The sequence below is a fragment of the Sus scrofa genome, chromosome 4 (genome assembly GCF_054392235.1).
Source record: "Sus scrofa isolate SSC_HxYL_T2T_F1_AM1 chromosome 4, Sscrofa_HxYL_maternal_Yorkshire_Landrace_v2.0, whole genome shotgun sequence".
In the NCBI taxonomy this organism is placed as follows: Eukaryota; Metazoa; Chordata; class Mammalia; order Artiodactyla; family Suidae; genus Sus; species Sus scrofa.
In genome coordinates, this window is record NC_139386.1 from 105,907,256 (window position 1) to 105,934,785 (window position 27,530).

General features: G+C 38.8%; 1 protein-coding gene across 1 annotated transcript in view; it reads left to right on the forward strand.

The window, feature by feature from the left end:
* NOTCH2 (notch receptor 2) overlaps positions 1-27,530 on the forward strand; it is a 168,168-nt gene that overhangs the window by 71,156 nt on the left and 69,482 nt on the right. The window contains exons 3-5 of the mRNA XM_021090689.2: positions 1,610-1,869; positions 5,223-5,558; positions 16,153-16,275. Of these exons, the coding sequence (XP_020946348.1) occupies positions 1,610-1,869; positions 5,223-5,558; positions 16,153-16,275 (719 nt within the window). The remainder of the gene's footprint in view (positions 1-1,609; positions 1,870-5,222; positions 5,559-16,152; positions 16,276-27,530) is intronic.

A 27,530-nucleotide genomic window follows, 5' to 3' on the forward strand; every position in this document is an offset into this window, starting at 1 on the left:
CCCTTTTAGCTAGTACTTAATTCTTCTGGACGTATTCTGCCTTAGTTCCCAAATATCTGATCCTCCTTCTTTTCTTAAAACTATGACCTCTAAAGACCTCACTTGGTCAACCAGTGGTTAATCAAACATCTTGGATATGATTGGTTAAGATAAGAAGGAGGGACGAAGGACCTCAATGTTTCAAGTCTAGGCAACTGGGAGAGTCAGGACACAGTGAGCATAGCAAGATGTGGTAGGAGCTGGTTTCGAGGTTGAGGATTTAGTGTTTGATTTAATGTGTCATCTTTGAGGTAAAGGTGGAACAGCCTTGTAGATTTAGTTTTCTGTCCTCCAGAAAGTAAAATGGAGAAATAAGTTGAATCAGATATCTGGAGTGACAGCCAAATATCAAAATTTATAGCTTAGAATCAAAGACTTAGTGTTTCTTTTTTTTTTTTTTTTTTTTTTCCCCACTGTACAGCAAGGGGGTCAGGTTATCCTTACATGTATACATTACAATTACAGTTTTTCCCCCACCCTTTCTTCTGTTGCAACTGTGTTTCTTTTAAATGCTTCTTAGAGGTCCCATTTAAACAACATCTTCATTATGAAAATGGAGACTTTTCATGCCTTTTTATGGTGTTTAGAGAAAATTGTCATAAATATTACGTGCAATTTGGGATGGTTGTGTATCTTATGAATCAATGGGTGGCATATAAAAAGAGTCCTTGACTGGATCACTTTGCTGTATAGTAGAAATTGACAGAGCACTGTAAATCAACTATAATGGAAAAAATGAAAATCATAAAAAACAAAACTCCATAAAAAATTAAAAAAAAAGATTACTCAACACATATATGGAAAAGGTTATAGAATGTTATCCTTGAATTGTTTTTCCTTCACTTTGGGGTTTGTATGGTGTCCTAGATATTTTTAATGTTATTTAAATTATATTCAGTGCTTTTTTTAGTTAGGAAAACTGCCCGGTACTAATATCTTAACAGATTTAAGTTTCTGAAAAGCCCCTTTAAATCCTTCCCCATTCATATGCCTCCTTTTCTTTATCAGAGTCTCAACTCCTTGAATTTCTAGGTCTAGGCCAACTGATGTCTCAGTAGAAACAAGAAAATAAGTTATTTATCAATGCTTTATTGAGAGAAAATACATGATATTTTATATATTTTAAATTGGAGAATCCTTGCATTACCATGTGACTGTCTCAGTTCTATCAAATAACTTAGTCAGCTTGGGAAAGTTAGTGAATTTAAAGACAAGTATGAACAAGGCTGTGCAAAAAGGTGCTGTTACAGCACACAAGCCTGTACCTACATGAAAAAAGTTGTAGTTGTATCTTGCCTCTGAATAAGGGTCATGCTGACTGGCCATGACAGACCATGCTGGATCACCCACTTGGTAATCTGTCATCTGCCAAGACTCAAAAAGACATGGGAGTGCGCGGTTGGGTACTCTGAGCATTTCTGCTTCTAAAGTGAGGCAGCTTTACAGGTTGTTATCTTCGGGTTTCTCAATTCGCAGTCTAGAGCTTTCTTGAATGGACTGCAGTATTTTGTAAGTTTTTGGACTTATAAGAAGTCAGATCTTTTTATGGGCTCTTCCCTTTTCCACACAGATGTCCAGAGGGCTTCTTGGGAGAATATTGTCAACATCGAGACCCTTGCGAGAAGAACCGCTGCCAGCATGGTGGGACATGTGTGGCCCAGGCTATGTTGGGGAAAGCCACATGCCGATGTGCCATGGGCTTCACAGGCGAGAACTGCCAGTACTCAACCACTCACCCCTGCTTTATGTCTCACCCCTGCCAGAATGGAGGCACCTGCCATGTGCTTAGCCGGGATGCCTACAAGTGCACCTGCCAAGTTGGTTTTACAGGTAATAAATGGGATGAGGACCCAAACTTTCTTATTCTCAGGTACTTTTATTTAGCATCTTTTAGATATGGTCATCTGGCTCTTTAGGGTCCTCCCAACTCTTACACACATTTAACATTATGGTAAAGAACCAGCATGTTCTAGTAACTATCCTTGACTTCCTTTTGAAAGGGGAGAAGGAAAGAGAAAAAGGGTCAGTACTCAGAAGCAGTTGACTGCTTAAAGTATGTGTGTGGAAGAAAAGTTGTTATTGATAACTTACTCCTTGAAATCTCCTCTCCCCAAATATTCAGGACACTGGCTTCTCTGGTTTTCTAAACTCATTGTTCCTTTTGCTTCTGTATTGCCTTGCTCTTGTCCTCATGCATTTCACTTTTGTGTTCTCTGGAACTCTTCTTTGAGCCCTCTTTTGAGGCCTATCACACCTTTCCCCAGGGACTCTCAGTGTCTCTAAATACTTCATCATTTTCTTCATGACTCCCATAGTCATCCTTTTGGCTCCACCCCCACCTTGATATTCAGGCTCATATGTCTAACTATCCATTGCATATTATCCTTGAAAATTCAACAGATACCTCTAATTCAAGATGTTGGTATAAGTAGTGGCACCAATGTACACTCCAAATACTTTGAACTGGAAACTCCCTCCCACTTGCCTACACCTATTTAGACACCTAATCTAACCTCTGAAATAGCTTTCACCTGTCTAACCCTCTCCATTTCCTCTCCTACCCTGCAGTTGAGGTCCACGTCATCTCTCACCCAGACTCCTGCAATTGTTTCCTAACTGGTTTTCTTGCTTTTACTTTCTCCCCATCTTGTCCACTTGTCACATTGTCACATCTTTAATTAAGTGCAAATCGTCCTGCAAACTCACCTGGTTACAATGCCTAGTGACATTTCATCACCTCCAGAGCAAACTACAAACTCTTTTACGTGGCTCTTATAGCCCTTCGTAGCCTAGGCCTTATATCTTTTTATAGCATCACTTCCCCACCAGCATCTAGTTCTAGTGACGCCACCATTCTCATCATTTCCTGAAAATGTCATGCTTCCTGTTGCCTCCATGCTGTTGCACACCCTTTGCCTGGAATACCCTTTTCTACAGTTGGTGATTGCCCAATGTTATTGTAAACTCTCATTGACCTTTCATGATTCCTTTACACAGTTGGTCTTTATATTCTATTATTTTATGTGTTAAATTTTATTGCAATTAATTTTTACGTGTCACTTATCTGACTACATTATGGGCCCTTCAAAGGTGGGTCTGAACTTTGTCCAAAATGGACCATAATTGTTTATTAAGTTAGAAAAGGAGAACTATTTATCATTTTGTCCTGTACTATAACGATGATTCTGTAAACCTAATAAAAAAAACGAAAAACATACTCAGAAAATTAGACTGGATCACTTAGACTGTTTGTTCTACTGATTTTTCATTAAAAGCTGTTGGTACAGGTAGAAGATATTTAGGATGACCTGTTATCTCCATCATGATTAGGACAGCTTTGATACTGTGAGTCATTGAAGACATTTAGTGGTTAAGAGAATAATTTTTGCCTGAGTGTCAGTTTTGAGTTGTTTTGCTCAACAAGGCGAAGGGAGAGCCTATCCACTTAAAGTATTTTAATCCTGGCTAGTGAAAAGGGCAGTAATGCCTTCTTCATAATTAAAATTTTACTCAGAAATAACCCTCAATTTAAAATGTATTCCTTTCCCATTAAAAGGATCTCTTCTTGGTGTTCTGATAATCTTTACACGTTTGCCACTTTCATCTGTCACTTAAAGCATCACCATAGGTCAAGCTCACCCTTGATGTTGGTTTCGTGAGAGTCCAGGACCCCCACCTAGTCAGACCTTATGAGGTCATCTCCACTCCACTCATAGATCTTCAAAGAGAGAGAGGCAGGAAGTTAGTGCCTATACAAAACATATATGGGAAACCAAGGTCAGAGACCTTTTTTGTTGTTGTTGCAATTGTAGGCAAATACTCAGAGATACACAGATGTCAGAAGTAACCATTTTTATCTGTTCTCCACTATAGGTAAGGTAAGAAAATAAACCAGAAGAAAAATAGCAGTTCCTTCATTTTCTTTCTGCTTAGCACCCTGAGATATATGTGATGTGTCCAAATTTTTATTACTCCTTTACCCTTTGATTTGACATTCCTTGATTGGCAGAGAGCACTCCTGTGTGTTTTTGTGTCACCTCTTTCTCCCTTTTAGAAAAGCTATCATGACTCTCATTTGCTTTTGTGTGGGGGCCAAAGATTTGGATGTTTACCTAGACAACCAATTGGAATATTAACAAATTCAGGGGGGTTTCATATATTCAGCTAAAAAAGCTTAAACTAAGGAAAGCAAAAAGCCTCCATGGTAGCATGGGGGTATTCTTTTTTCCTCTCTCTCTTTCTATCTCAGTCAGCTTTGATTCCTTGGAGTCATGCCCTAAAATTCAACACATTCTTCTTCCTGCACCTTTCTGGTACTTCCCTACCTGAGAGAGTTCACAAGGATTACTTTTCTAGACTTTCCCATCATTCTCATGACAGCTTCCAGTTGTTTTCATACATAAGGAGTCAGAGACTCTTTATCCTCTTCAAACACATACAGCAGTATTTCTGTTAAGACTACAGTTAGCAAAATGTTTCCCAGAATACGTGTGTATGTGTGTGTTAAAGGAAAAGAAATAGTATTGACTTGTTTCTATCTTTAAGAGGTCCTCTTAGTCTTAATGTGTTGTGGAAAATATGCATACATTTTACTCATTCAAAAGACATGATTTGAGAGCCTATTACAGGAATCTGCCCCAGTATGACAGGTGATATAATAAAAGGAAACATCAAACTTGGAGTGTGTGTTTGCATGTGCAAATGTGTGTGTGTGTGTGAGAGAGAGAGAGAGAGAGGATGGGGACTTGAGGAACTGATGGGGGGCATTAAGGATGACTTTGCTGCAGTGGTGACTTTTTAGTAGAGTTGTCAAGATAAAAGGAAATCCACCAGGCAAATAAAAAGGAAGATGACCTTCCAAACGGAGGGGCAGCTTATGCAGAGATGATCCAGACCCTTCTATGCTCTAGGGATTGTTGGAATCCTGCAGAAATGGGCTTCATATGACCAGCCGGCAGTCCCTCCCAGCCACCACCATGTGTTCCACTGCATTTTTGTGTCTCAGATGAGGGCCTCTGTCAGGTGATCTTGAGGAGACTCTGATATGGGCTTCGTGTAAAATTCAAAGACCGTAAGGATTCTCCATGCAACAATTCCCTATGTCACCTCTTGGGTTTGGAGATGTGGAGTGGGGCTGACTCCCATTTCTGTGGGCAGTACTGATTCTGTTATCCTTCTTCTAGGTAAACTGTGTCAATGGACTGATGCCTGCCTGTCTCATCCCTGTGCAAATGGAAGTACCTGTACCACAGTGGCCAACCAGTTCTCCTGCACTTGCCTCGCAGGCTTCACAGGGCAGAAGTGTGAGACTGACGTCAATGAATGTGACGTTCCAGGACAGTGCCAGAATGGGGGCACCTGCCTCAACCTTCCAGGTTCCTATCAGTGCCAATGTCCCCAGGGCTTTACAGGCCAGCACTGTGACAGCCCCTATGTGCCCTGTGCACCCTCCCCCTGTGTCAATGGAGGCACCTGCCGGCAGACTGGAGACTTCACCTTTGAGTGCAACTGCCTTCCAGGTAAGGAGTCCCCCTAGTGTCCTGGGTCTGGGGATGCACCTCCAGCAGGGAAGGGAAGGGAAGGGAAGGGTGGGTGTGGCTCAGTTGCTGCCTTAGGAAGTATCCTTCCCAGCAGGGAAAAGGGGAAGTGAGAATTTTGTGTGGGGTGGTTTGCTGGTGAGAGAGGAGTTTTATGGGCCCAATGTGGTCCATAAACTGAGCAGGGGGTATATACGTGTCAGGGTTTATGATGATGAGTGGCTTGGAAATTGTTTATTGTCCTTTTTGGAGGAACAGTGAGAAATAAGAGAAACAGAGCTCTGGGAAAAGGATAAAGTCTATGGAATGGAAAGGAACACAGTGAGACTTAGACATTGAAACGTTTTTATGTGTAATTAATAAAATGCCTTAAACCGAATTGTCGTTAATGGTAGATCAACTTTCCTATATGCTTTTATCTCTGCTATAATAATAGATTATTTTGCTATCTACCTTAACTGCATCCACCTACACTTTTATGATTTTCCATGGCTTCTGGTCTTCAGAACCCTTTCTGCCTAACCTCTCTGACTTTGGGGTAACTCTACCCAGCCTTGAAGCTGGAGAATTTTGGAACTAGGGTGGAGGGTGGTGCTCTGTTAATAAGTACTTTTTGATGAACACTGATAGATTGTGTGTGGCACAACCACACTTAACCCCAAGATAGAAGGAAAAAGATGAGCAATGTATAGGAGCTTGGGGACCATTGTTCTGTAGGACAAAAAAAGAAGCAAGACCGGCCAATTCACTGAACTCCTTATAAAAATGATGAGGAGGCTGAAAACTGAGAATTTTGATTGGGAACAGAACACAAGCAGCTGGAGCAGATGAATTACTAAGCAACAAAGATTCTGTTTTTATACAAATATCCTTGTGCAAAAACAAAAGAAGGAAAACTGTAGGGGGGAAATAATGTGCTAAATAAGCAGAATTCTCTCAAAAATAAGTTGTTCTAGCCACTCTTTTGGAGTGGGGATCTTAGATTCTGGTGTTATGGGTATGGTTCATATATAATGGGACCACATATTTTATCTTTTGGGGATTAAAGGTCATATGTTGGTCCTCGGGATAAAAACAAAATTAAATGGTCATTTATTCATTTCATTCAGTTAAAATTTGTTGACTGCCAGCTATGTTCTAAGCAACATGCTCTGTGCCTGGGGTACAGCAATATAAGACACTACCAAATAATACAAAAGTGTGCTATTGAACCGTAAGCCACAAGAACAAGCTGTTTAATTGTATTGCTTTCAGTTTCTCTTTCAATGAAGAATAGTTAATGCTACCACTTAGGCACTAAATAAATTTTTATTTACCTAATATTGCTGTTATCCACATTATTGTATAGAAAGATATCTTTCTTTACTCCCATTTTTGTTTGCATTTTGAAGGTTAAAAGCTGGAAGAAGAAATGTAAACAATTTAATTTTGCAAATATTCTAATAGCCTAAGTGACTAGTAATTGAGGTTAGTGCAATTTATTGTTTAAGGCTAAATAAATGTATTTTTTAGTTTCACGAAAATTACTTTTAATTGTTGCCTAGAACAAGAGGTTGATTTGGCAACAGAATACTAACGGGAAGTTAGAGAAGTCAATAAAGGAAGTTTTTAGCTGGGAGAGAGTGATTATTCACTCCCATAGTCTCTGCATTGTTATCCATTAGCTACGATAAGAACCTTAGGGAATTCTGAGAGTGTGTCCAGGAAAGGATCTGTCAAACCAGAATAGTATCTCCTCCTTGAGAAAGGAAATAACCAGGGATTCCACAGCTCAGAGGCTGCCAGGGCTAGTGGGATGGAGGAAGGAGCTCTTTACTCTTGCTTACACTCTGCTTATAGTTTAAAGGAAGACATTTTTTTTTTTTCACACTGTTGAAGGGGTGTGTGTGTGTGTGTGTGTGTGTGTGTGTGTGTTTGGGATCAAGATGGGGGGTGCAGAGTTGGGGACAGAAGATTTGGCAAAGAGTATAAACTAACATTTATTTAATGCTTTTTATGAGTCAGGCACTGTGCCAGGTACTTCTGCATTCATTAGCTCCATTACACAAAAACCTTGGGGAGAGGTATTATTTTTCGAGTTTTCCCAGGTGAAACAACTCAAGTTTGGAGATGTTAAGTGATTTATCCAAAGTTGCACAGCCAACATGTGGTTAGGCTGAGTCCTGAAACCCAGGCAGGTTATTTCCAAAGCCTGTGCTTTGTATATCTTGTTGCATTACAAAGTGCTTGTCTGCCTCTGAAGCTGCTTTAAAAATGTGTAAAATTTTTGTTAAATACTTAGGGGTGCTTGGGTTAAAAATATAGGTTCGTATTATAAGAAAAAGGAGATACTTCTAATTAAGATTTAATAATATTTGTTACCTTCCTGCCTGTGTATAGCATCATGAAGATATTTAAAAATAGTTAAGTAGACTAGTTCTTGCCTATCTGGGTTCCAGGATCTAAAACAGACAACGTTAGCCTGGACAGTGTATAGAAGGAAATTTAAAAGAATTTAAAACAATAGATGATGCACTAATGAATAAATATATATTTACACAGTGTGTAAGATTTTATGCTCATTGTTTTTTTATGTCTCAGGTGGAGTTTGCAAAGTACTAACATTATTTCCTCCTAGGGAAATAATGCCTGGAGGTGATTTTCTTTTACAGGGTCTTTTTCATAATGCAGTACCATTCTCCTTCCCCCTCCCCCATTGCCCTCCACACTATTCAGGAGACTAAAATGTAAACCTTTATTTGAAGAGAATCATTATTTCATTTCTAAAAATGGGGAAACCACGTCAGCAGGAGGCAAAGTAGCTTTTGTCAAGGTCTGAAATTCTCAAGTGGCTGTTTCCCCGCACATTTTAAGCCTTGGCAGTTTTTTACTTTTTTGACCACCCAGCGGCACATGGAGTTCCCAGGCGAGGGATCAGATCTGAGCTGCAGTTGTGACCTATGCTGTAGCTGCGCAAGGTGGGATCCTTTAACCTACTGCTGAGCTGGGGATTGAACCTGCATCTTGGAGCTGCAGAGATGCTGCTGATCCCGCTGCACCACAGCAGGAACTCCAAGCCTTGGCAGTTTTAACTGAGGCCTACCCTGATCACCCTATTTCAAATCGTAACCCTTCCCTTCCCCCTTTGTTACTGGCCCTGGTCTACCTTTTCTTTTCTTTTTCTCTAACACTTATCATCTTCTTACTATATAATTTGCACTCTGTAATTTACCTCATAGGTCTATTGTGTATTGTCTGTCTTTTCCAAATTCTGCCACCTCTTCCTCTCTCCAAAGTGAAAGCTAGGATCTCTGTTTTTGTTTAGTGATGGATCCCAAGCACCTAGAAATGTGCCAGGTGTATAACAGGCACACACCTATCGATTGACTGACTGCGTTCAGAATAATATGGTAGTATTGAGAATGTAACTTTGATTTCCCCATTTTCTTCCTGGTAAAATGCATCCTAGACTTAGTTTAGCTTCTCCTCCTGTACTTTTAAAAGAACTGGAGTCCTTTTTAACTCTGAAAGTCAGTGAACCTCATGTAGGTTAGTGATTATAATTCTTTTCCTGCAAAGGGCACTGTAGTACTAAGTAGTTTTTAGCATTATTTTAAAACTATGGAAAGGGAATTAAAACTGCAAAAATGACTCATCATCCTTGATAAAGAAAAAAGTGTTTGTAGAGGGAAGAAAAAAAGAAAATGTATTCAGAGGGAGCTGATAGAATCAAATCAAGACTCTAGTTTATCTTCTCCTTGGATCAGAAACTGTTAACAATCCAGATCCTTTATGAACTACCATTAAGTAAAGTTTTTACCAGAAGCTCTGAGAAGAACACTCAGCCAGAATAATTTTAACAAAAGAGCAAAATAGGAAATAAATTATTGAGTCATTGATTCCCAGTATTTTGGGGTTAGGGCCAGTTTGTGGGGAGAGAATGAGTTAAACTAGTTTTGTGTTTGTGGCTATTTTAAGAAGTAACACAGATGGTCAGAAAACAGTGGGTTGTTTGACTCTCCTGGCTGTGACTTGTGAGTTCACAGTTGAATTGGACAGTCCTTGAAGGACTTTCCCCTTTTCCTTCTCTCCTCTACTTCCTTATCCCCTTTTAAACTTCATAAAACACTGTCTGATCTGTCCTCTCCAAACGAGGAATGTTTATCCTTTGTAAAACTACCTCTCTACTTAAAACAGGCTGATTATATGTGATATCCCTATGTCATTAAAATAAAGCTTAAGCACATTTTGCGGCTTTTGTGTCTGCTGTGCAGTTGCTGAGCTTAAAAACTGTTAGAAATAATTCCCTCTTGCATTCTCATATGCACGGGCATGTGACATTCTCTCGGGTATTATACTAATCATATTCTGGCAGGTTTCTCTGGAGCAGATGTAGGAGTTACCATACTGTTTTGCAGGGCACATTACTTTTGCCCCTTTAACTTGGACCTTGAGTCCAGTTTTACTTGATAGTCCTGGAAATCTTTCTTGTTCTCCCATGCTTGTTAGTTTTGCCCATGCCACCAACTCAGCTTTCTATCACTTTCTTCCCCACCCACCGTGCCTTTTTATATAGAACTTACTCCTTGTTTTGTGGCAAAGGTACCTGTTTCATGGAAATGCCTTCTATGTTCCCTACCCCTGTTGAGATGAAAGACCCTCTAAGATCTTTTGGTGACCTATAGTCCTCTCACACAGCTCTTACCAAACCGACTGTTCATCCTTCCCAGTAGACACTCCCATTTTAACTTTTCCCCCAGGATCCAAATCTGTGCCTGGCACAAAATTGAGACTCAATGAGTATTTGATAAGTGAATGAATTAAATGTGATAGAGAAGATAAGTCCTATATTGTATAATTTTTTAATGTTCTGAGTTTATTTCTTTTGAACCTCTTAATTCATGTCTCTGACTTCTTTGGAGATAAAGTTAGAAAGGAAAGTGGAGGTCAGAATTCCTGTTGTAGCCCAGTGGGTTAAGAACCTTATGCAGTCTCTTTGAGGACATGGGTTTAATTCCTAGCTTCGCTCAGTGGGTTAAGGATCTGGCAGTGCCATAAGCAGCAGTGCAGTTTGCAGATGTGGTTTGGATCTCGTGTTGCCATGGATATGGTGTAGGCCCCAGCTGCAGCTCCAGTTCAGCACCTACCCGAGAAACTTCCATATGCATAAAAAGGAGAAAAAAAAGTGGAGATCATTTGGGAGATATCAAGGAAGACAGGTAGGAACAGCAGCCTGGGTGGGTGGTAGGCCACTCATGGGATCAGTGAACTCACTGGGGCCCGTTCGGAGGATGGATGACGTGTGCCAAGGAAATCATTGGGATAGAAGTGGGGCCAGTTTGCTCTTGTGACAGGCTTCTTCCCAGAGGGCAGAGAGAGAAGGTAGCCTGGAGCCATTAACCTTTGTGCCTTTGTCTAGTTCCAGGCATTCCTGGTTTTTCCCCTCACTCTCACCCCTCTGCACCAAAGCTCTTCCTGAGGACCTTCATCCTGGCCTGGAAGAATTGTGGCTGTGTCATCTTCCCCTTTCTGCTCTCCTATTTGTGCCTCTCCACAAGCCTTTCCACCCTCACACCTCCCAGGGTCTGAAAATGGAAAGATATGGAAGCTCTTTTGAGAGATGTGTGGGATGACAAGTTCAAAAGACACTTTTCTGCTCCCCACCCTCACTGTCATCATTTATCAGTTACATGGCCCATGGTTTTATAACAGCACAGTCTTAAAATGTTCCTTCTGAGTTTAATTTCTTTCTTTTTGGCCTTTTAAGGATGTGAATTGGCTTTAAGCAGTAGACTCCTTTTAGTGCAGTCATGTGAGCCTTTCCGTAAGTCTGCTACACCCATCCCACCCACAGGTCTGGAGACTTGTCTGTTTCTCTTAAAATCTTAAAGAATTAAAATATTTTAAAGAAGTGATTGCACTGTAACTTACTCATTTAAGCCTTACCCAATGTCCCCACCCCACTTTGGGTAGACTTTCTTATAGGAATTTGCCATCTATTTCCAAAAGGAGTGCTGTAGTTCTACATTTAAAGCATAAAATTTTTCTTAACTTTGAAGGAGAACTGATTTTGAGTTTTCTCAGACATGGGAACTTTTGACTCAGGTCCATTTTCCAGGAAAGGGAACTCTGGGGTCCCAGAGAGCATACTGATAGAAACTGGGTGAAGTTTCTGTGTTCAGTACTGACTCCTACCTGCTCGCCATGTACACTTGGATAAGTCAGCCACGTGGCCCTTAACTTCTTCATCTGTAACACAGATGGATTAGAGTAGATATTCTCTAAGGGATGATTTGATCCCACCAATATAGCTAATATGTGTAGAACACTTTTATAATTGGGTTCTTTGTATTATTATGTATAGTTTATTTTTATTTTTGTTGTAAGAATTCTTTATATATCCTAGATATGTCTCAATAGATACATGATTTGTATCTATTGTATAATGATTTTCTCCCATTCTGTGGGCTGTCTTTTTAACTTTCTTGATGGTATCATTTGAAGCCCAAATGTTTTAATTTTGATAAAGTCCAAACTATCAATTTTTTTTTCGTTGCTTGTGCTTTTGGTCATATTTAAGAAATCTTGGCCTATCCCAAGTGACAGAGATTGATTCCTATGTTTTCTTCTAAGTGTCTTATAATTTTAACTCTTACATTGGAGTTAATTTTTGCATATGGAATGAGGAAGGGATGCAGCTTCATTGTTTTGCATCTAGATGTTCAGTTATTCTAGCACCTTTTATTGAATTAAGTGCTTTTTTATTTACTTTTTTTATTATTACTCAATGAATTTATCACATCTGTAGTTGTATAATGATCATCATAATTCAATTTCACAGGATTTCCATCCCACAACCCAAGCATATCCTCCCACCCCCAAACTGTTTCCTCTGGAGACCATAAGTTTTTCAAAGTGTGTGAGTCAGCATCTGTTCTGCAAAGAAGTTCAGTCTGTCCTTTTTTCAGATTCCACATGTCAGTGAAAGCATTTGATGTTGGTGTCTCGTATGGCTGACTTCACTTAGCATGATCATGTCTAGGTCCATCCATGTTGCTAAAAATGCTGGTATTTTGTTCATTTTAATGGCTAATATTCCATTGTGTATATGTACCACATCTTCTTGATCCACTCCTCTGTCGATGGACATTTAGGTTGTTTCCATGTCTTGGCTATTGCAAATAGTGCTACAATGAACACTGGAGTACGCATATCTTTTCGAGGCATGGTTTTCTCTGGATAGATGCCCAGGAATGGGATTGCTGGATCAAATGGTAGTTCTATTTTTAGTTTTCTGAGGCATGTCCATACTGTTTTCCACAGTGGTTGCACCAACTTACAATCCCACCAATAATGTTCTAGGGTTCCTTTTTCTCCACACCCTCTCCAGCACTTATTGTTTGTAGACTTTTTGATGCTGGCTATTCTGGCTGGTGTAAGGTGGTACCTTATAGTGGTTTTGATTTGCATTTCGGTAAGGATGAGTGATGTTGAACATCTTTTCATGTGTTTTTTGGCCATCTGTATGTCTTCTTTGGAGTATTGTCTGTGTAGATCTTCTGCCCATTTTCTGATGGGGTTGTTTGTTTTTTTGGTATTCAGCTGCAGAAGGTGTTTATAAATTTTGGAGGTTAATCCCTTGTCAGTTGATTCATTTGCAAATATTTTCTCCCATTCTGTGGGTTGTCTTTTCATTTTGTTTAGGGTTTCCTTTGCTGTGCAGGAACTTTTAAGTTTGATTAGGTCCCATTTGTTTATTTTTGTTTTTATTGTCATTACTCTTAAGAGGTGGATCTGAGGAGATGTTGCTGTCGTTTCTGTCAGAGAGTGTTTGGCCTATGTTTTCCTCTAAGTAAGTGTTTTTTTTTTGTTTTTTTTTTTTAGATGTTATTTCCCCAATACAGTTTTTTTTTCTACTGTACAGCATGGTGACTAGTTACATATACATGTACGCATTCTATTTTCACACATTATCATGCTCCATCGTAAGTGACTACACATAGTTCCTAGTGCTACACAGCAGGATCTCATTGTTAATCCATTCCAAAGGCAATAGTTTGCATCTACTAGCTCCAAGCTCCCTCACTCCCTCCCCTTCCCCCATGGCAACCACAGGTCTGTTCGCCAAGTCCATGATTTTCTTTTCTGTGGAAAGGCTCATTTGTGCCGTATATTAGATTCCAGTTATAAGTGATATCATATGTCCATCAACAGATGGTTGGATTAGGAAGATGTGGTATATACACACAATGGGATACTACTTAGCTATAAAAAAGAGCAAAATAATGCCATTTGCAGCAACATGGATGGAACTAGAGACTCTCATACTGAGTGAAGTAAGTCAGAAAGAGACAAATACCATATGAATTAAGCGTTTTTTTAATATCTAACTCATTTAATCTTTAAAACAACCTTTTAAGTAGGTCCTGTTAGTTACCCCAGAGAGGAAAGAAAGTTTCAAGTATCTTGCCAAGTTACTCAGCTACTACATGGCAAGGATGGGAATTGAATCTACTCAGAGTGGCCTCAGAGGCCATGCTTCAACCATAAGTTAACTCTTTACCTCCTTGCCTTCTTATTTACCTACCTGGTGACAAAGAAGACCTACCTTAAAAATAGTCACAAAAAGACAACATTTTAGTTCTTAAACGCTGTGGCTATGTTGAAATGCTTCTGCTTTCTTAATTTGCCTGTGGTTAGTAAGTTCAGTTAGTTGTAGCACTGGCTAGTATAAATACAGGGTCATAATTTCAATTCCTTATAGTTTGGCTTCAAAGCTTTCATCACCTCCTTGACACCCTAGTCAACCACATTTTGTCTTTGTCACCAGGGAGATCAGGTTGGGGGAGGATGACCAATATCAATTCTAGGATACCACCAGACCATACAGATTCTAATAGTGTTGGGCAGGACCCCTTATGTATCCCATCATCCCATAATCTAAACCACTCTCTAACTTTCCTGAAGAATGTTTCCATTGAGGAGCACTAGACTAGGAACACAGACCTCAGTTGTTCAGGGACTATACATCTATCTATAGATTTGCCCTCAATTTATCGTAATTGTGGGTGGGCTTAAACAGTTCGACACTTTCTGACTCATTAGTCCATTTGGAAGACTTTCATATGATTAAACAGATATATGAGTAATATGAATAATTTAAAAAGTCTGAGTCTATAACATTTTTCAGAGTCTTTCTCAAGCTGACATAATGATTCATCTACTTGAATGGACTGAGTACCAAATACCTGGAGAAATGTAATTTCTCTTCAGTCAAGTTTTCATTTATCCGCATCTTCCACAAAGTGATTTCCTTTGGTCTCTGGGTAGTTTTTTCAGTAACTTGGTTCATACTCATTTACATAACTACTACTGTAGTTAGAGAAACCAGCCACGTTCAGTGTAACAGAGAAGATATAGAATGCCACAGTAGCTTGTGGTAAGGAGTGAATAAAGCGAGGTGTAATTGATGTCTCACCAGACTGTAAATGCCCCGAAAGCAGGGACTCTCCTTTACACAGTTGTGCTGGTGCATAGTGTAAGACTCACAAGTGTTTTGAGTAAGAGAGAGGAACCTTAGGGAACATTTTGATAGAGGTCAAATATTTAGTCATACTGTATTTCAAATAAGAGAATGTTCAGTGAACATTCTGTCTTGTTTTAAAACTGGTAGTCTTTTATTTTAATAGCTATGAGATTTTGTAGCAAGGAGAAAGAAAAAAGCCCAATATATAAATTATAGAGGAGCACAGCAGTATGGGCAGTTAGGGTGAAGTTTGGTGTGCTAGTTTCATTTTCGTAAAAGGAAAAAATCAAGAGGAAGGAAGCAATGCTATAAAAGTGGAGAAAAGGATGAAGAATTTGAAGGGTTGACAAGTTTAATTAGTAATAATGCCACCCCATGTTCAGATAGCTCTTTATATTTATACTGTATTTTACTCATGATGTGGCACTTAGAACAACCTAGAAAAGCAGGCTGGGCAGGTGAAATCAGCCTCGTTTTACAGATGAGGAAGCTGTTTTCAGAGTTTGTAATTTACCATGTATTAAATAGCTTAAAAGCAGTGAGGGTGACTTTGACCCATATATTCAGATTTTATGTTCAGTATTTTTTTTATGCCCCCACCCCCATTCTCCTCTGATTTTCCCAAGCAGTCATTCCAGGGGAAAAAAAATTAAAAGGAATTTAAATTTAATTAGGCAATCTTTCATCTGTTCTTCCCATTAATCTAGCACGGAGCTGGGGAAAATCTAATACCCTCCTCCCTTTTTTTAAAGAACCTCTTAATAGCTGTCCTGTGTAGACATTTATCTTCACTGGGATTTTATTTCATGAAAACACTTTGAAATACTTGTGAGGTAACTATGAAGGCATGTCACTGGCAAAATGAGTCATTTTTAACTGTCCGTGCTTGAAGTAAGAGAAGACAGAAGGTTGGGGGATTTTTTTCTGTGGTGAGTCTTGGGTTGACCAGCTGCTGACAATTGAACTGAAATAATGAAGTCAGTCTGTTCTGACGACCACGTCCTGTGGCGAAGAGCAGATCACATTATCTGTGTGATAATTTATCATTTTCTCTTGTTCTTCTCGTCCTAGGTTTCGAAGGCATCACCTGTGAGAGGAATATTGATGACTGCCCTAACCACAAGTGTCAGAATGGAGGGGTTTGTGTGGATGGGGTCAACACTTACAACTGCCGCTGCCCCCCTCAGTGGACAGGTATGTCCCGTGTGACACATCAGTCAGAATGGGGTGTAGGTTGGTCACCAGAGGCAGGTTGTTATTGAAGTAGACTCCTTTTACAAGGATCTCGTACTTCATCATTGGGTATAGTGCTACCAATATGTACCCGTGTTCACTTGAAGAAAGAAATATTTTCACAGGTATTATTGGGCAGCTTTTGTAAACCCAGCCCAATACTAGGTGGGAGATATGAGAAAAGAGCATTATTGACAGACTCTTGAAGTTATTATCTGGCAAAAACATCTGCCATGCCTAGAACATAGCAGATGCTTATTAGTATTTGAGGAAAAGAACATACTTAAATGCAAAAATACAAATGTTCTCACAACATACACACAAAAACAGTAACTGTGTGAGGTCAAGGACATGTTAACTGATCTTACTGTGGTAATCATTTCACATTTTACATTTCACATATCATCATCTTATACCCCCTTAAACTTATATGATGTTGTATGTTAAATATAGCTCAGTAAGGCTGGAAAAGAAAAAGAAACTACAACTTGTCAAGTTTTGGTGTAGTATCAAAGAATATTCATAATTATGTGATAAAGTTATTAAAATATTCCCCCTTCTACCCACCCTTCTTCCAGCTAAAAGGAAGGGAAAATAAATTTTACAGACCGTGAGAGTTCAGAGCTTATTGTTTGTGTACGGACAAAAACCGATCTCATTTTACTGTCATGTTCTATAATTATTATTATTTTTTTTTTGGTCTTTTTGCCTTTTTCTAGGGCCGCTCCTGTGGCATAAGGAGGTTCCCAGGCGAGGGGTCTAATCAGAGCTGTGGCCTCCAGCCTATGCCAGAGCCACAGCAACTTGGGATCTGAGCCACGTCTGTGACCTACACCACAGCTTACGGCAACACCGGATCCTTAACCCACTTAGCAAGGACAGGGATTGAACCCACAACCTCATCGTTCCTAGTCATATTTGTTAACCACCGAGCCGTGATGGAAACTCCATGTCCTATAGTTATGCAAAGGGTTGAGCAGGTCTTCTTAATGATGTTATTTTTATGACGTCTATCTACATTTCTCTTTTTCCTTTTTTAATCCCTTTTTTGCACATAGATTTTTCTGATGTTAGAAAACTAGTCTTAAATTTATAACTGGAAGTATAACTTTCCAATTTATATTGGAAGTTTTTAATGTCTTAGGCAGATTTTCCTCTTATTTTTGAAATTGAGTTTATGTAAACATTTGGTTCCAATTTCTGTTTATATCTATTTATCTAACAGAAAGTGGAGACAAGTAAGAACTGATTAAAGAACTGATTAAGTGATTAAGAACTGAGCCTTTTTGAGAGAAATTGATTGATTTAATGTAGAAACCCAAGGATAAGTTAATGTTACAAGATAAAAACTACAACATCAATGAAAGGATTGTGCCCAGGAAAGAAGTCTTGATATTGGATTGCTGTTGTTACTACCTGGTATTCCTTAGAGGCTCTGAACTGCCATCCCTCATCTGTAGCAACTGATCATTTAGAGTACTCTTTAGAGCTGTAGACTATGAATAGAAAAAGATTAAAAGGGTTTAAAACTTCAATAACATGATTTCCTGGAAGGGCACACATTTCTGCTTTTAATCCCCAAACTGTCTTTTTTAAAAATCCTTTCCCACCAGATTTCCCTAAAATTGGACTTCCCCTAGAATTTCTTCTCGATGTCTTGATCCTAGGACTTCACTCCCAATCCTCTGCTCTTTCTGTCAGATCCTCTCTACTCTTTAGCTTTTGCCATTTCTCTGGTGGTTTTTCATAGGCTTTTTTTTTTTTTTTTTTTTCAGCTTAAAAAGATGACTGAGGAGTTCCCACTGCGGTGCAGCAGGTTGAGGATCTGGTGTTGTCTCTGCAGCAGTTCAGGTCTATGTTGAGACATGGGTTCGATCCCCAGCCTGGTGCAGTAGATTAAGCATCTGGCATTGCTGCAGCTGTGGCGTAGATCGCAGCTGCAGCTCAGATTCAGTCCTAGGCCTGGGAATGTCCATGTGCTGCATATGCAACAACAACAGCAAAAAAAATTACTGAAAAGTTAATTATGTGATGGATAGTAACTGGAAAGATTTAAATTTTTCCTTTTTCGATGGTCCTCACAGTGGTATTGGGCAGGATGAGGTACTTGTTAGGAACTTGACCCCATTCAAATCTCTCCCTTTCCCTGTGGGAGGGAGTGGCTCTATGTGGTACCATGTCTTCTGATGCCAACAAAGATTAAATAATTGTGATTTCATTGCTGATTTCTCTTTGATACCATACCCGGTTAGTTTCCTGCTTTGGTATTAATTAGGGGGGCCCAATATTGAGGGAAAGTTTCCCAGTCAAATGATATTTTACCAAAATTTCTTACCCTAGGATGTTTAATAAATAGCTTTTTTCTGTGAAAGTCTAATAAGATGTGTTTCTCCATGTGTTTTTTATTTTTCCTGTAAGGGATGGCAGAAATGGTAGATAAATTCAGTGTGGCAGTATTTATTTCTTTTGGTCTGCTGTCATTTCAAGTACCCCTTAGCCTTCAGTTTCTCACCACCGGTTTCCTTCCTCTTTTTCACTCATGCCAATTCTTAGATTTCTCACAACAGCCTTCTTTTTGGCTATCCTGGTCACCAGCAGGATAAAGTCAAAAGTACTTCCTTTGTTGTAGGAAGTCCTCTCTGGCCTCAGCCCTGCCTGCTTTTTTCGTCTTCTGGAGTATCTAGCAGTGCTTCATTTTCCAGCAATGAGAACTGCTTCAGGTTCTTCTGTGTCTTTTCACACTATTTCTTTCCTCTAGATTTCCCTTCTCCACTCCTCTTCCTGTAGACCTCACCATTTTAGCCTGCCTGGCTCAGATCAAGTGGTAACCTCCTTCAGGACACCTCACTCCAGGCTGGGCTACATGTTAGCCTCTGGGCTCCCTACTCTCCCAAATGTTCCTCTGTGACAACACTCCCCACATTAATGTTGGCATTTTTATATCCTTGAGGTGAGGGAATGGGGTTGTTGCACTGTTGATAACATGAGTTACTAAGCTCCTTAACAGACCTTTGTTGTTAGTGCCATGTTGGTGAGCTGTTCATTATCCCAGCCCCTACCTCATTCTGAGAATAGAAAGAAAATTCGGAGTTGTAGGGTTCCTATCTCTTGATATTAGAGCTATAAATAAATTCAATTAGTATTTCCTGACTTAACACAAATTAGAGATGAATGAGGCAGGGGGCTGAGAGTTAACTGATGTTTATTAGCTGCCAAATGATGTGCTACTTACAGCAGTGTTTTATTTTGTGTAATCTTTGCAGTAACTGTATGAGGGATAGAGCTTTTTAAATATTCTTTTTACAGATAATAATGGATATTCAGAAGAGTTAAACAATTTACTCAAGGCACATAATGGTTGGGTTAGGGTTTGAATCTAGGCTTGTTGAACTCCAAGTCTGTGTGAATCTGTGATCTTTTTTATTTAATATAAATTGACTCAATGGGTTTTTATATTTTTAAAATATGTATTAAGATCTTTGAGTCATTTTAGTAGATTGAAGGTTCATTTATAGTTTTATTTTCTAGGATGTGGTGCGTCATTCTGTGTATGTGTTTTCTTGGCCACTTTGAGATTAGAAGTTAATATGAAGTGAATGTTTTATATTCAGTCTGATGATTTTTTTTTCACTATACCTGAGAGCCTTATTGCAGCTGCAGAATTCCCTTTACCATGTTCAGCTGCAGAGTTGAAGCATGAACTATTTGGTCTGAATTTTGACAAAATAGAGAAGGAAGAGTTAGAGTAGGCTACTAGGAGAGGAAATAAAGTTGCCAGCTAGCTTAAAAAAAAAAAAAGAAAGAAAGAAAAATGAATGGGATGATATAGGTAAAAAAAAACCCCTAGGTATCAGTGTAAAATAAACAGAGATTTGGGAATTGGCTACATTTTTAACAGGAACAGCCTGACAGGAACTATGTTGTTTTATAAGTACATCGACATAAAAGTCCTGATCTTTTGTGGTAAGCTCTGGACTTCAGGATGACCAGAAACTTTTTTCCAAGTTTATTCATGATTAATTTGGGATAAATGAGTCAGCTTCCCTTTTTTTGGAAAGGTTTATTTGCTATTCATGGAACTGATACCTCTTAGCTACTTGTTGGGGTATTGGGAGAATAAATGGTGTAGTAAAAAGCTTTTTTGAGATTTTCATTTATTTAGCAAACAGATAACATGTAAAACACTTTAGGTCCATGCTTACATGGTAGCCACTCACCACATCTTGCCGTTGAGCATCTGAAATATGACTGGTCTGTTTTGAAGACTCAGTATGAATAAAAAGTATAATTTCTCAGTAATAATGTTTTAAATTATGATTAGATGCTAAAGTAATGTTTTGAATACACTAAGTAAAATATAATATTAAAGTTTATTTCACCAGTTTTTTTTTTTTTTAAGTGCTAAAAAAAATGTGCTTCCAGAAGATTTAAAATGACATCTCTGTCTCTCATGATAGTGCTATTGGGTAATACTTCTTTAGATGCAAAGATGTACTATGTAGAAGCATCCTCACTGATCCTAGATGGATGGACATGTAGCTGTCCTCGAGGGGCCCTGTTGGCCTCACTAGAGAAAAACATGTCGGCCTATTCTGGTGTAGTTTCCATATGAAGTGTGGACAGAACTGTGGCCTAGCCCAGTGTAGAGCCTTTCTACCTGACATGTTGTCTAGAATAGTACTAATTTGTGCCTTCAAAGGCTACCACTCTTCCAGACAAACCAAAATCCAGGTGGAAGAAAGAAATTGGTGTTGGGGGTTGGGCAAATGGTTTTCTTTTTTTGCAGGAATCTTGTTATAGGGATAAGCCAGTAGTTGGAAGTTCCTTTGGGGAGTGGAAGTATACCTAAGAATTTGAGGAAACCTGAGCACATATGTCTTTATTATTACTGTATTTGGCTCCAAGCCATCTTATGGGAGAAGTTCTGCTCTGGCAGATATCCACTTAAGGAAAAAAAAGTTATAAAAGGCCCCCAAATTAATTGAAGCAGTGTAGATTAATGTTTTGTCTACATAGGTTATTATTTGAATTTTTCTTTTGGAGGTTCATGTCCTTCAGAATTAAAGTTGACTCTAAACTCAACTCACAAATTCCACTCTGGCAGCTTTTGGTTTTGAGTTCACTCCTAGGGCAGATGTGATTTATTTTCCTGTGCTTGTTATTAACCCAGAAATGTAATTTCAACTTGGGCTTGGAATAGTGTTTTGGGACACTAAGCAGAAGTGAACAATGGAGGTTAGGTGGACGTGAGTCAAATAAAACCGACCACATTTGCTTTCAGCTCTCCTTTTTAGCAAGATGAGCCTAAAGAGTTGGTTAAGATTCCCTTTGCTGTCAATTGCTCCAACTTCAGTAAAAATTTTTGGCATGAATCAGCAAGCATATACTGCCAGAGGTGGTGTCTGGAAACTGAATCTTTTTATGGTGGTATTTTGTTTTTGAGCTCAATGCTCCTATTTTAGTCTTGCTTCTAGTTGGTGCAAGCTATTCTCTAGGATTAGGCTTTTCTCATAACCACATTTCTTTTTTAAAAAAAATACTATAGGAATAGGGCTTTTTGGTTGAGATTGGAAACTAAGTCATCTGGGGTGGCAGGTTTTTTTCATTTGTATTCTGCGTGGGGGAATGGGAAAATACATCTTCCATTTCAGTTTCTCTGCTGTGAATTTGACTGTGAAGACTTGAAAATTAAGCCTGTTTTTTTTCTGTTTGTTTGTTTTGTTTTTAGTTTTTTTTTTTTTTTTTTTTTTTTTTGAATTCTGTTTCCCCACCTAATTTTAGCTTACTGTCAGTTGGGCAGACTTCCAGAGTGCTAACCTGAAGGACCCTCATTCCAGAGATCTCAGAGATGATGATGGTCCTGTTGGTGGAATCAGGGGTGAGTGGTTAGTATGGTCCAATACAGAGTGCAGGAGGTGAGACTCAGGGATCTTTTATGCCCTCGTGACCCATGACTTAATGTCTGGTTTTTGCTACAACCCAGGAAAGATCCAGTTTCACATCATGACTTTTCAAGCCTTCATAGAATGGGTGTAAGGTAGCTTTGATAACAGATACTCGTTGTGTAATTAACATTTATATCCAAAATACTATGCTGGATGCTACAAGGGATACAGTGAAGAAATATATCAATTCCTGGCTTTAAAGAATGGTCAGATTCACTAGGAAGAAATAAGAAAGTCTATGCATAATCACAGTAGGAGTTAAAAAGCAGGATTGATTGTGAGTTTGAAAGAAGCATGGATAGGAATTGGGGATCATCTATGAATGTGGTCAGGTGAGGGTGTAGATTGAGAAGTGTTAACTTCTGTTTTAAATCTGAGTAATAGAAGCATGTGAGGACTGTTGACAGAGATAAAGAAATAGGCTAGAACTGTGGTGAATTTGAGATAAGTTTTCCAAGTGAAAATATTGAGCAGCAAGACCCAGGGGGTCAAATGGAGGAAGGGGCTAAAGACTATAATTTTGAGTCTTGTTTTTGAGCATTTGGGTCTGAATTGTTAGATATGTCTACACTTAGGAAAATAGATGATAAAAAGGATCCAGTGAAGAAAGGTGAGGGAAGGGGATGTATGAGAGGTTGGAAGAGGCTCTGCCATTATAGCATCACTGTGTCAAGGGGTGTATTTTAAGACTGCATCCTTGACTCAACTCTCCTTGCCTCTGTTGTAGCACATGTGATATTTTACTGCTCTTATTCATTTACACGCTTACCTCACCTAATACACTTTCAGCTTCTGGAGAATTGGGAACTGGTCTTACTTACTTTGGCATTCCCAGGACCAATTTTAACAAATGATGGTTATTGAATGAATGACAACCAGGAGACTCAAATACAAATGACAATTGTAAAGAGTTAGAACTTTTGAGTTCATTAGAAATCTTCTAAAACGTAGTTTCAAAAAAAGGAGACAGAAGAAATACAGATTGGAAGGTGTTAAAAGGAAAAGTGGACATTGAGGAAGGAGTAAAGGGAGTAGGTATAGATTATTTGTTCAAGGTTTCGTCTGGTTAAAAAAGGGAGTGAGAGAAAGATCTAAGACCATAGCTGTAGAGGACAGAGGCTTCATTCATGTGACCGACTGTAGAACCTTGGCTAGACTAGGAGATGAGGCAGCTGGAAAAGAGTTGGTTAATGAATTGTGTTATTTAGGAGTGGTTTGCTCTTACAGGTTTTGGTGGAGAAAAATTAAGTGAAATGGTTGTTGGGAATGGGAAAGAAGGGAGATTGGAAGTTATAATAAGAGAGTGGAAGTACCAAGTTTGAAACCTTGGAGCTGGAACATCAGGTGTCTTATAATAAGGTCCAGAATACGAATCTGTTTTTGATGTGGAGTGCATGTGGAGGTCTATTGAGTTAAGAAAAGAACTCTTGACTTAGATGACCTTATTGGTCCTCAACCCAGATGTTGATTTCATGGGAGATGGGAGAGGAGAAAATGTAAACATAAGCCATGTACTTAAGTCATCCAAGGAAGAAGAAATTGGCCATGAGGTGAAGTGATTTAAATTACATGTAGTATTTAGTGTTCTTTTTTTAATTTTAAAAGGTATACACATTTAGAATAATTTGTATTTGAATCCATCTCTCTCCTTTTTTCTGTCAAAAATGAAACTGTGAAGTAATTGCTTTTTCTGTAAGAGGCGAATAAGCATACTTTCACTTCTCTTATATCTTTTCTTCACTTTCCAGATTTTTAAAAATATAATCTTGGATTTTAAAAGTCATAGTATCATTATTACTGAATTTTTAAAGTCTTATGCATGTTCTATAAGAATTATTGATATTTATATTGTTTTATAATCCAATTTATGACACTTTAAAATTAGTTCCATGTGTAACTTGTTCTGTGTTAACTACCAGTACATTTATATCACAAATTTCTCATTCCTGAGTTCTTTTTTATTTACTTTTTTCAGTCAAATGAGTACATCTTTGAACATTTTTTCCCCCAGAAAATTTATATGTTAGCATATCCTCAGAGCTTTTGTATATTTGAAAAATATCTCTAATTTCATTGCTTTCATACACAAATGACATCTTGTATAAATATTAAATTCTTGGATCATAAACTGGATTCTGAGGAAAATTCTAGAGATTGTTTCTTTGCATCTTAAAGTGAGTAGAGTAGTATAGGGAAGTCCAGTGCCAGCTGAGTTCATTCTCTCCCCCTCTCTGGCTCTATCTCTCCTTTCTTCCCCTCTTTTCTCTCTCTCCTGTCTTTAAAATCAGATCTTTTAACCAGTATTCATACAGGTATATTTCTTACTATTCTTTTTCCTAATCCTTTTTACACCTTTTGGATCTGCAGACTTAGGTCTATTCTAACCTTGGCAAAGATTGTGTTTTTCATTTGTTTTTGTGTCTTTAGGAATACCTATTGTCTTTCCATTAGGTCTTCGTTCTTCCCCATAGTTTGTCTTCTTACTTGATGTTTTAATCTGCTTGTTTTTCCTTTGCATTTCTTTTTATTTCCTTTGCATTTCATCAGAGCTTCCCAAGCTTTTCCTTCATAACTGATTTATTTTTCTTCATTGTAAGTTCTGTTCTCTATAGTTTCCAATTCTGATTTGTATTTGAACTGCATTGTTATATTCTTATAATATTTATTCATTGCATCCAGATCCTCTTTATTTCTGCTTTTCTCTCAGCCTGCCTCCATTTTGTCAGAGTATGATGGCCTATATTATTTTTTCTTTTCATTTTAGGACTACATCTATCTAAATTTCTTGAGAATACAGAACTATTTTTTTCCTAACAGGTATTAGTTTATGGAAGTACACATTTTTCACAGGTATGCTCTTCATTTACTTCTTGAGTGGTACATATATGTCTTTTATTTTGCAAAATGTTTGAGATATCAAGTTATCTTTTCTTTATTTATTTTACTCATTACTCAGAGTAACTGTTTGTCCATAAGCTGAATTAGTTGATTTTCTTTGGAAACCCTGCTATTGTTAATTTTTTCTCTCAGTTACAGTGAAGGTCTCTTTATGTAAACTGTTTAACAGCCTAGCAGCCCAAAGAGGTGGAAAGAGAGCCGGGGTGTGGGCCTCCTGGCAGAGAGACAGAAGCTGGGCAGCATTTTCTTCTCTGCGTGGAGAGGCCTCTGGGCCAGGGTTAGCTTTCTGAACATCCAACATTGGCACAACATCCCTTGCTCTCATCCATTGCCTGAGCCTGGATACTCTTTGGTGCTGTTGCATCCGGAATTTGCCCCAGAAGCACCACAGACTTCTTTGCTGTTTCTTTCTTTTCTTAGCAGACTCATTGCTGTAGTGGCCACAGGAGTCCGGGGACTCCCTGGTGCTTTACATTGCTGTTGACCTGGAAGGGTGGGATGGAGTTCAGTCCATTCTCCCCACAGCAGTGGGGTGGGCTCTCTGAAATGCAAATCAGATTGTATTGTTTCTTTGCCTAAAACGATTCAGTGGGACCCCCTTGTCTTTGGATAGAGTTCCAAGGGATCTATGTATAACTCCCTCTCCAGTCATATCTGCACTGATGCATGCCTTGCAATTGAACCATAGTGGTTTTTTGTTTTTTGTTTTTTCCATTGCTTCAAATAAACCGTGTTTTGCCTCCTGTGCAAACTGGTACACATACACTCCCTTCTGCCTGAAGTACTCCCCGTGCCACTCCCCTTTTACACATGCTCTCACACACGTACACATTCTTACACAACCTGATAACATATAGTCTCTTTCTCAATAGTTAGTCACAGTTTATCCAGCTATAATGCAGTTATTCTGACTTTAAGGTGGCATCACACGGCATACTTCTGAATCCTCCTGAAATATGCTGTTGTACTTAGCTCCTGGCTGTCTTATACATCTATGCTGACCCTGGCACTAGGGAGTCATCTGGATTTGGAACACATAGCACTGAACAGATGGATAAAAGACCTTCAGAAACAGTTAAATCAGATATCATCCCCCAACTGGACCTGCAGGACATAGTTCTCTGTTCTCCTGCTCTCTGCTCCTAAGGCAACATGCATCTATTAGAGCCCTTATCACCCTCTACTGTAATTGTTTGCTTGCTTGTAAAACCCTTATTTTCTGTATGCTCCGCAGGGTAGAATCTACAACTTTGTTTACCATTATAATCTCAGTGTATAGGTCAGGGCCTGGCACATAGTGTGTATGTACTTGTGGAATGAATGAGCGAATGAAGCATTAAATTTTCCAGTTTTTCATGGTCCAACCTCATGCCTTCAAATTCAGAGCTGTTACTGGGTTCCATCAGGGTCTCTTCTTACTTCCCTGAGATACTTTAGTATCTTTCTTCACTGTGGACCAGGTCTGGACTATATCTGTCAAGTTGGACTAATTTTGTATGAAAGGCTTGTATCTGACAATCATTGTCACTCATCACAGTGTCTGGTACCTATAAATAGCTTAATAAATAGATTTTTTAGGAGTTCCATGATGGCACAGTGGGTTAAGGATCCAGTGTTGTCACTGCTGTGTTCAATCTCTGGCCCAGGAAGTTCCACATACTTCAGGGGCAGCCAAAAAAAAAAAAAAAAAAAAAAAAAATATATATATATATATATATATATATATATGCGTGTGTGTGTGTGTGTGTGTATTTACTATTTAAGGTCAATAGCAGCATTAGAAAATAGAGAAAAAGAATGATTCTTTGCTTATTTACCTTCATGCAGAGGTGACTAGAAGAGAAGGATCTCTCCTGAGGAGGGCTGACTTCTGACTGGGATATAGTCTTTAGGGAAATCTTGGGTTTCAGTTTAGGAAGGAAGGTAGCCCTACAATGTAGAGTCACCCTTGAGACATAGTTGAAGGATTAGGGTCAAAGACAGGATGGATTTGGTGTGGTATAAATGAGATGGAGTTCAGCAACTAAGGAAGAGGGTGGAATGTGAGGTATGTAAATTGAGGGGAAAATGTAGGTAAGGGAATGATGGAAACTTTGCGAGTATGAGTAGAGAGACATCCCAGAGGTGTGAGGGAAATTAGTTGAAAAATGATGATTATTTTGAGGTTAGAGAGACTTAAGTAAGAGAAGACAAGAGCAGATAAAATTTGTTTGACAAATATTTATGATGACTTCTCAAATATCTTTAGCTGGTTTCTGTGCTAAGTGCTGAGATTCACTGATGAGGTAAACAGCTCCCACCTGTTTCTCCATGGAACTTACAGTCTAGTGGGGAACATAGACATAACATCATATATTTCAATCATATAATTAT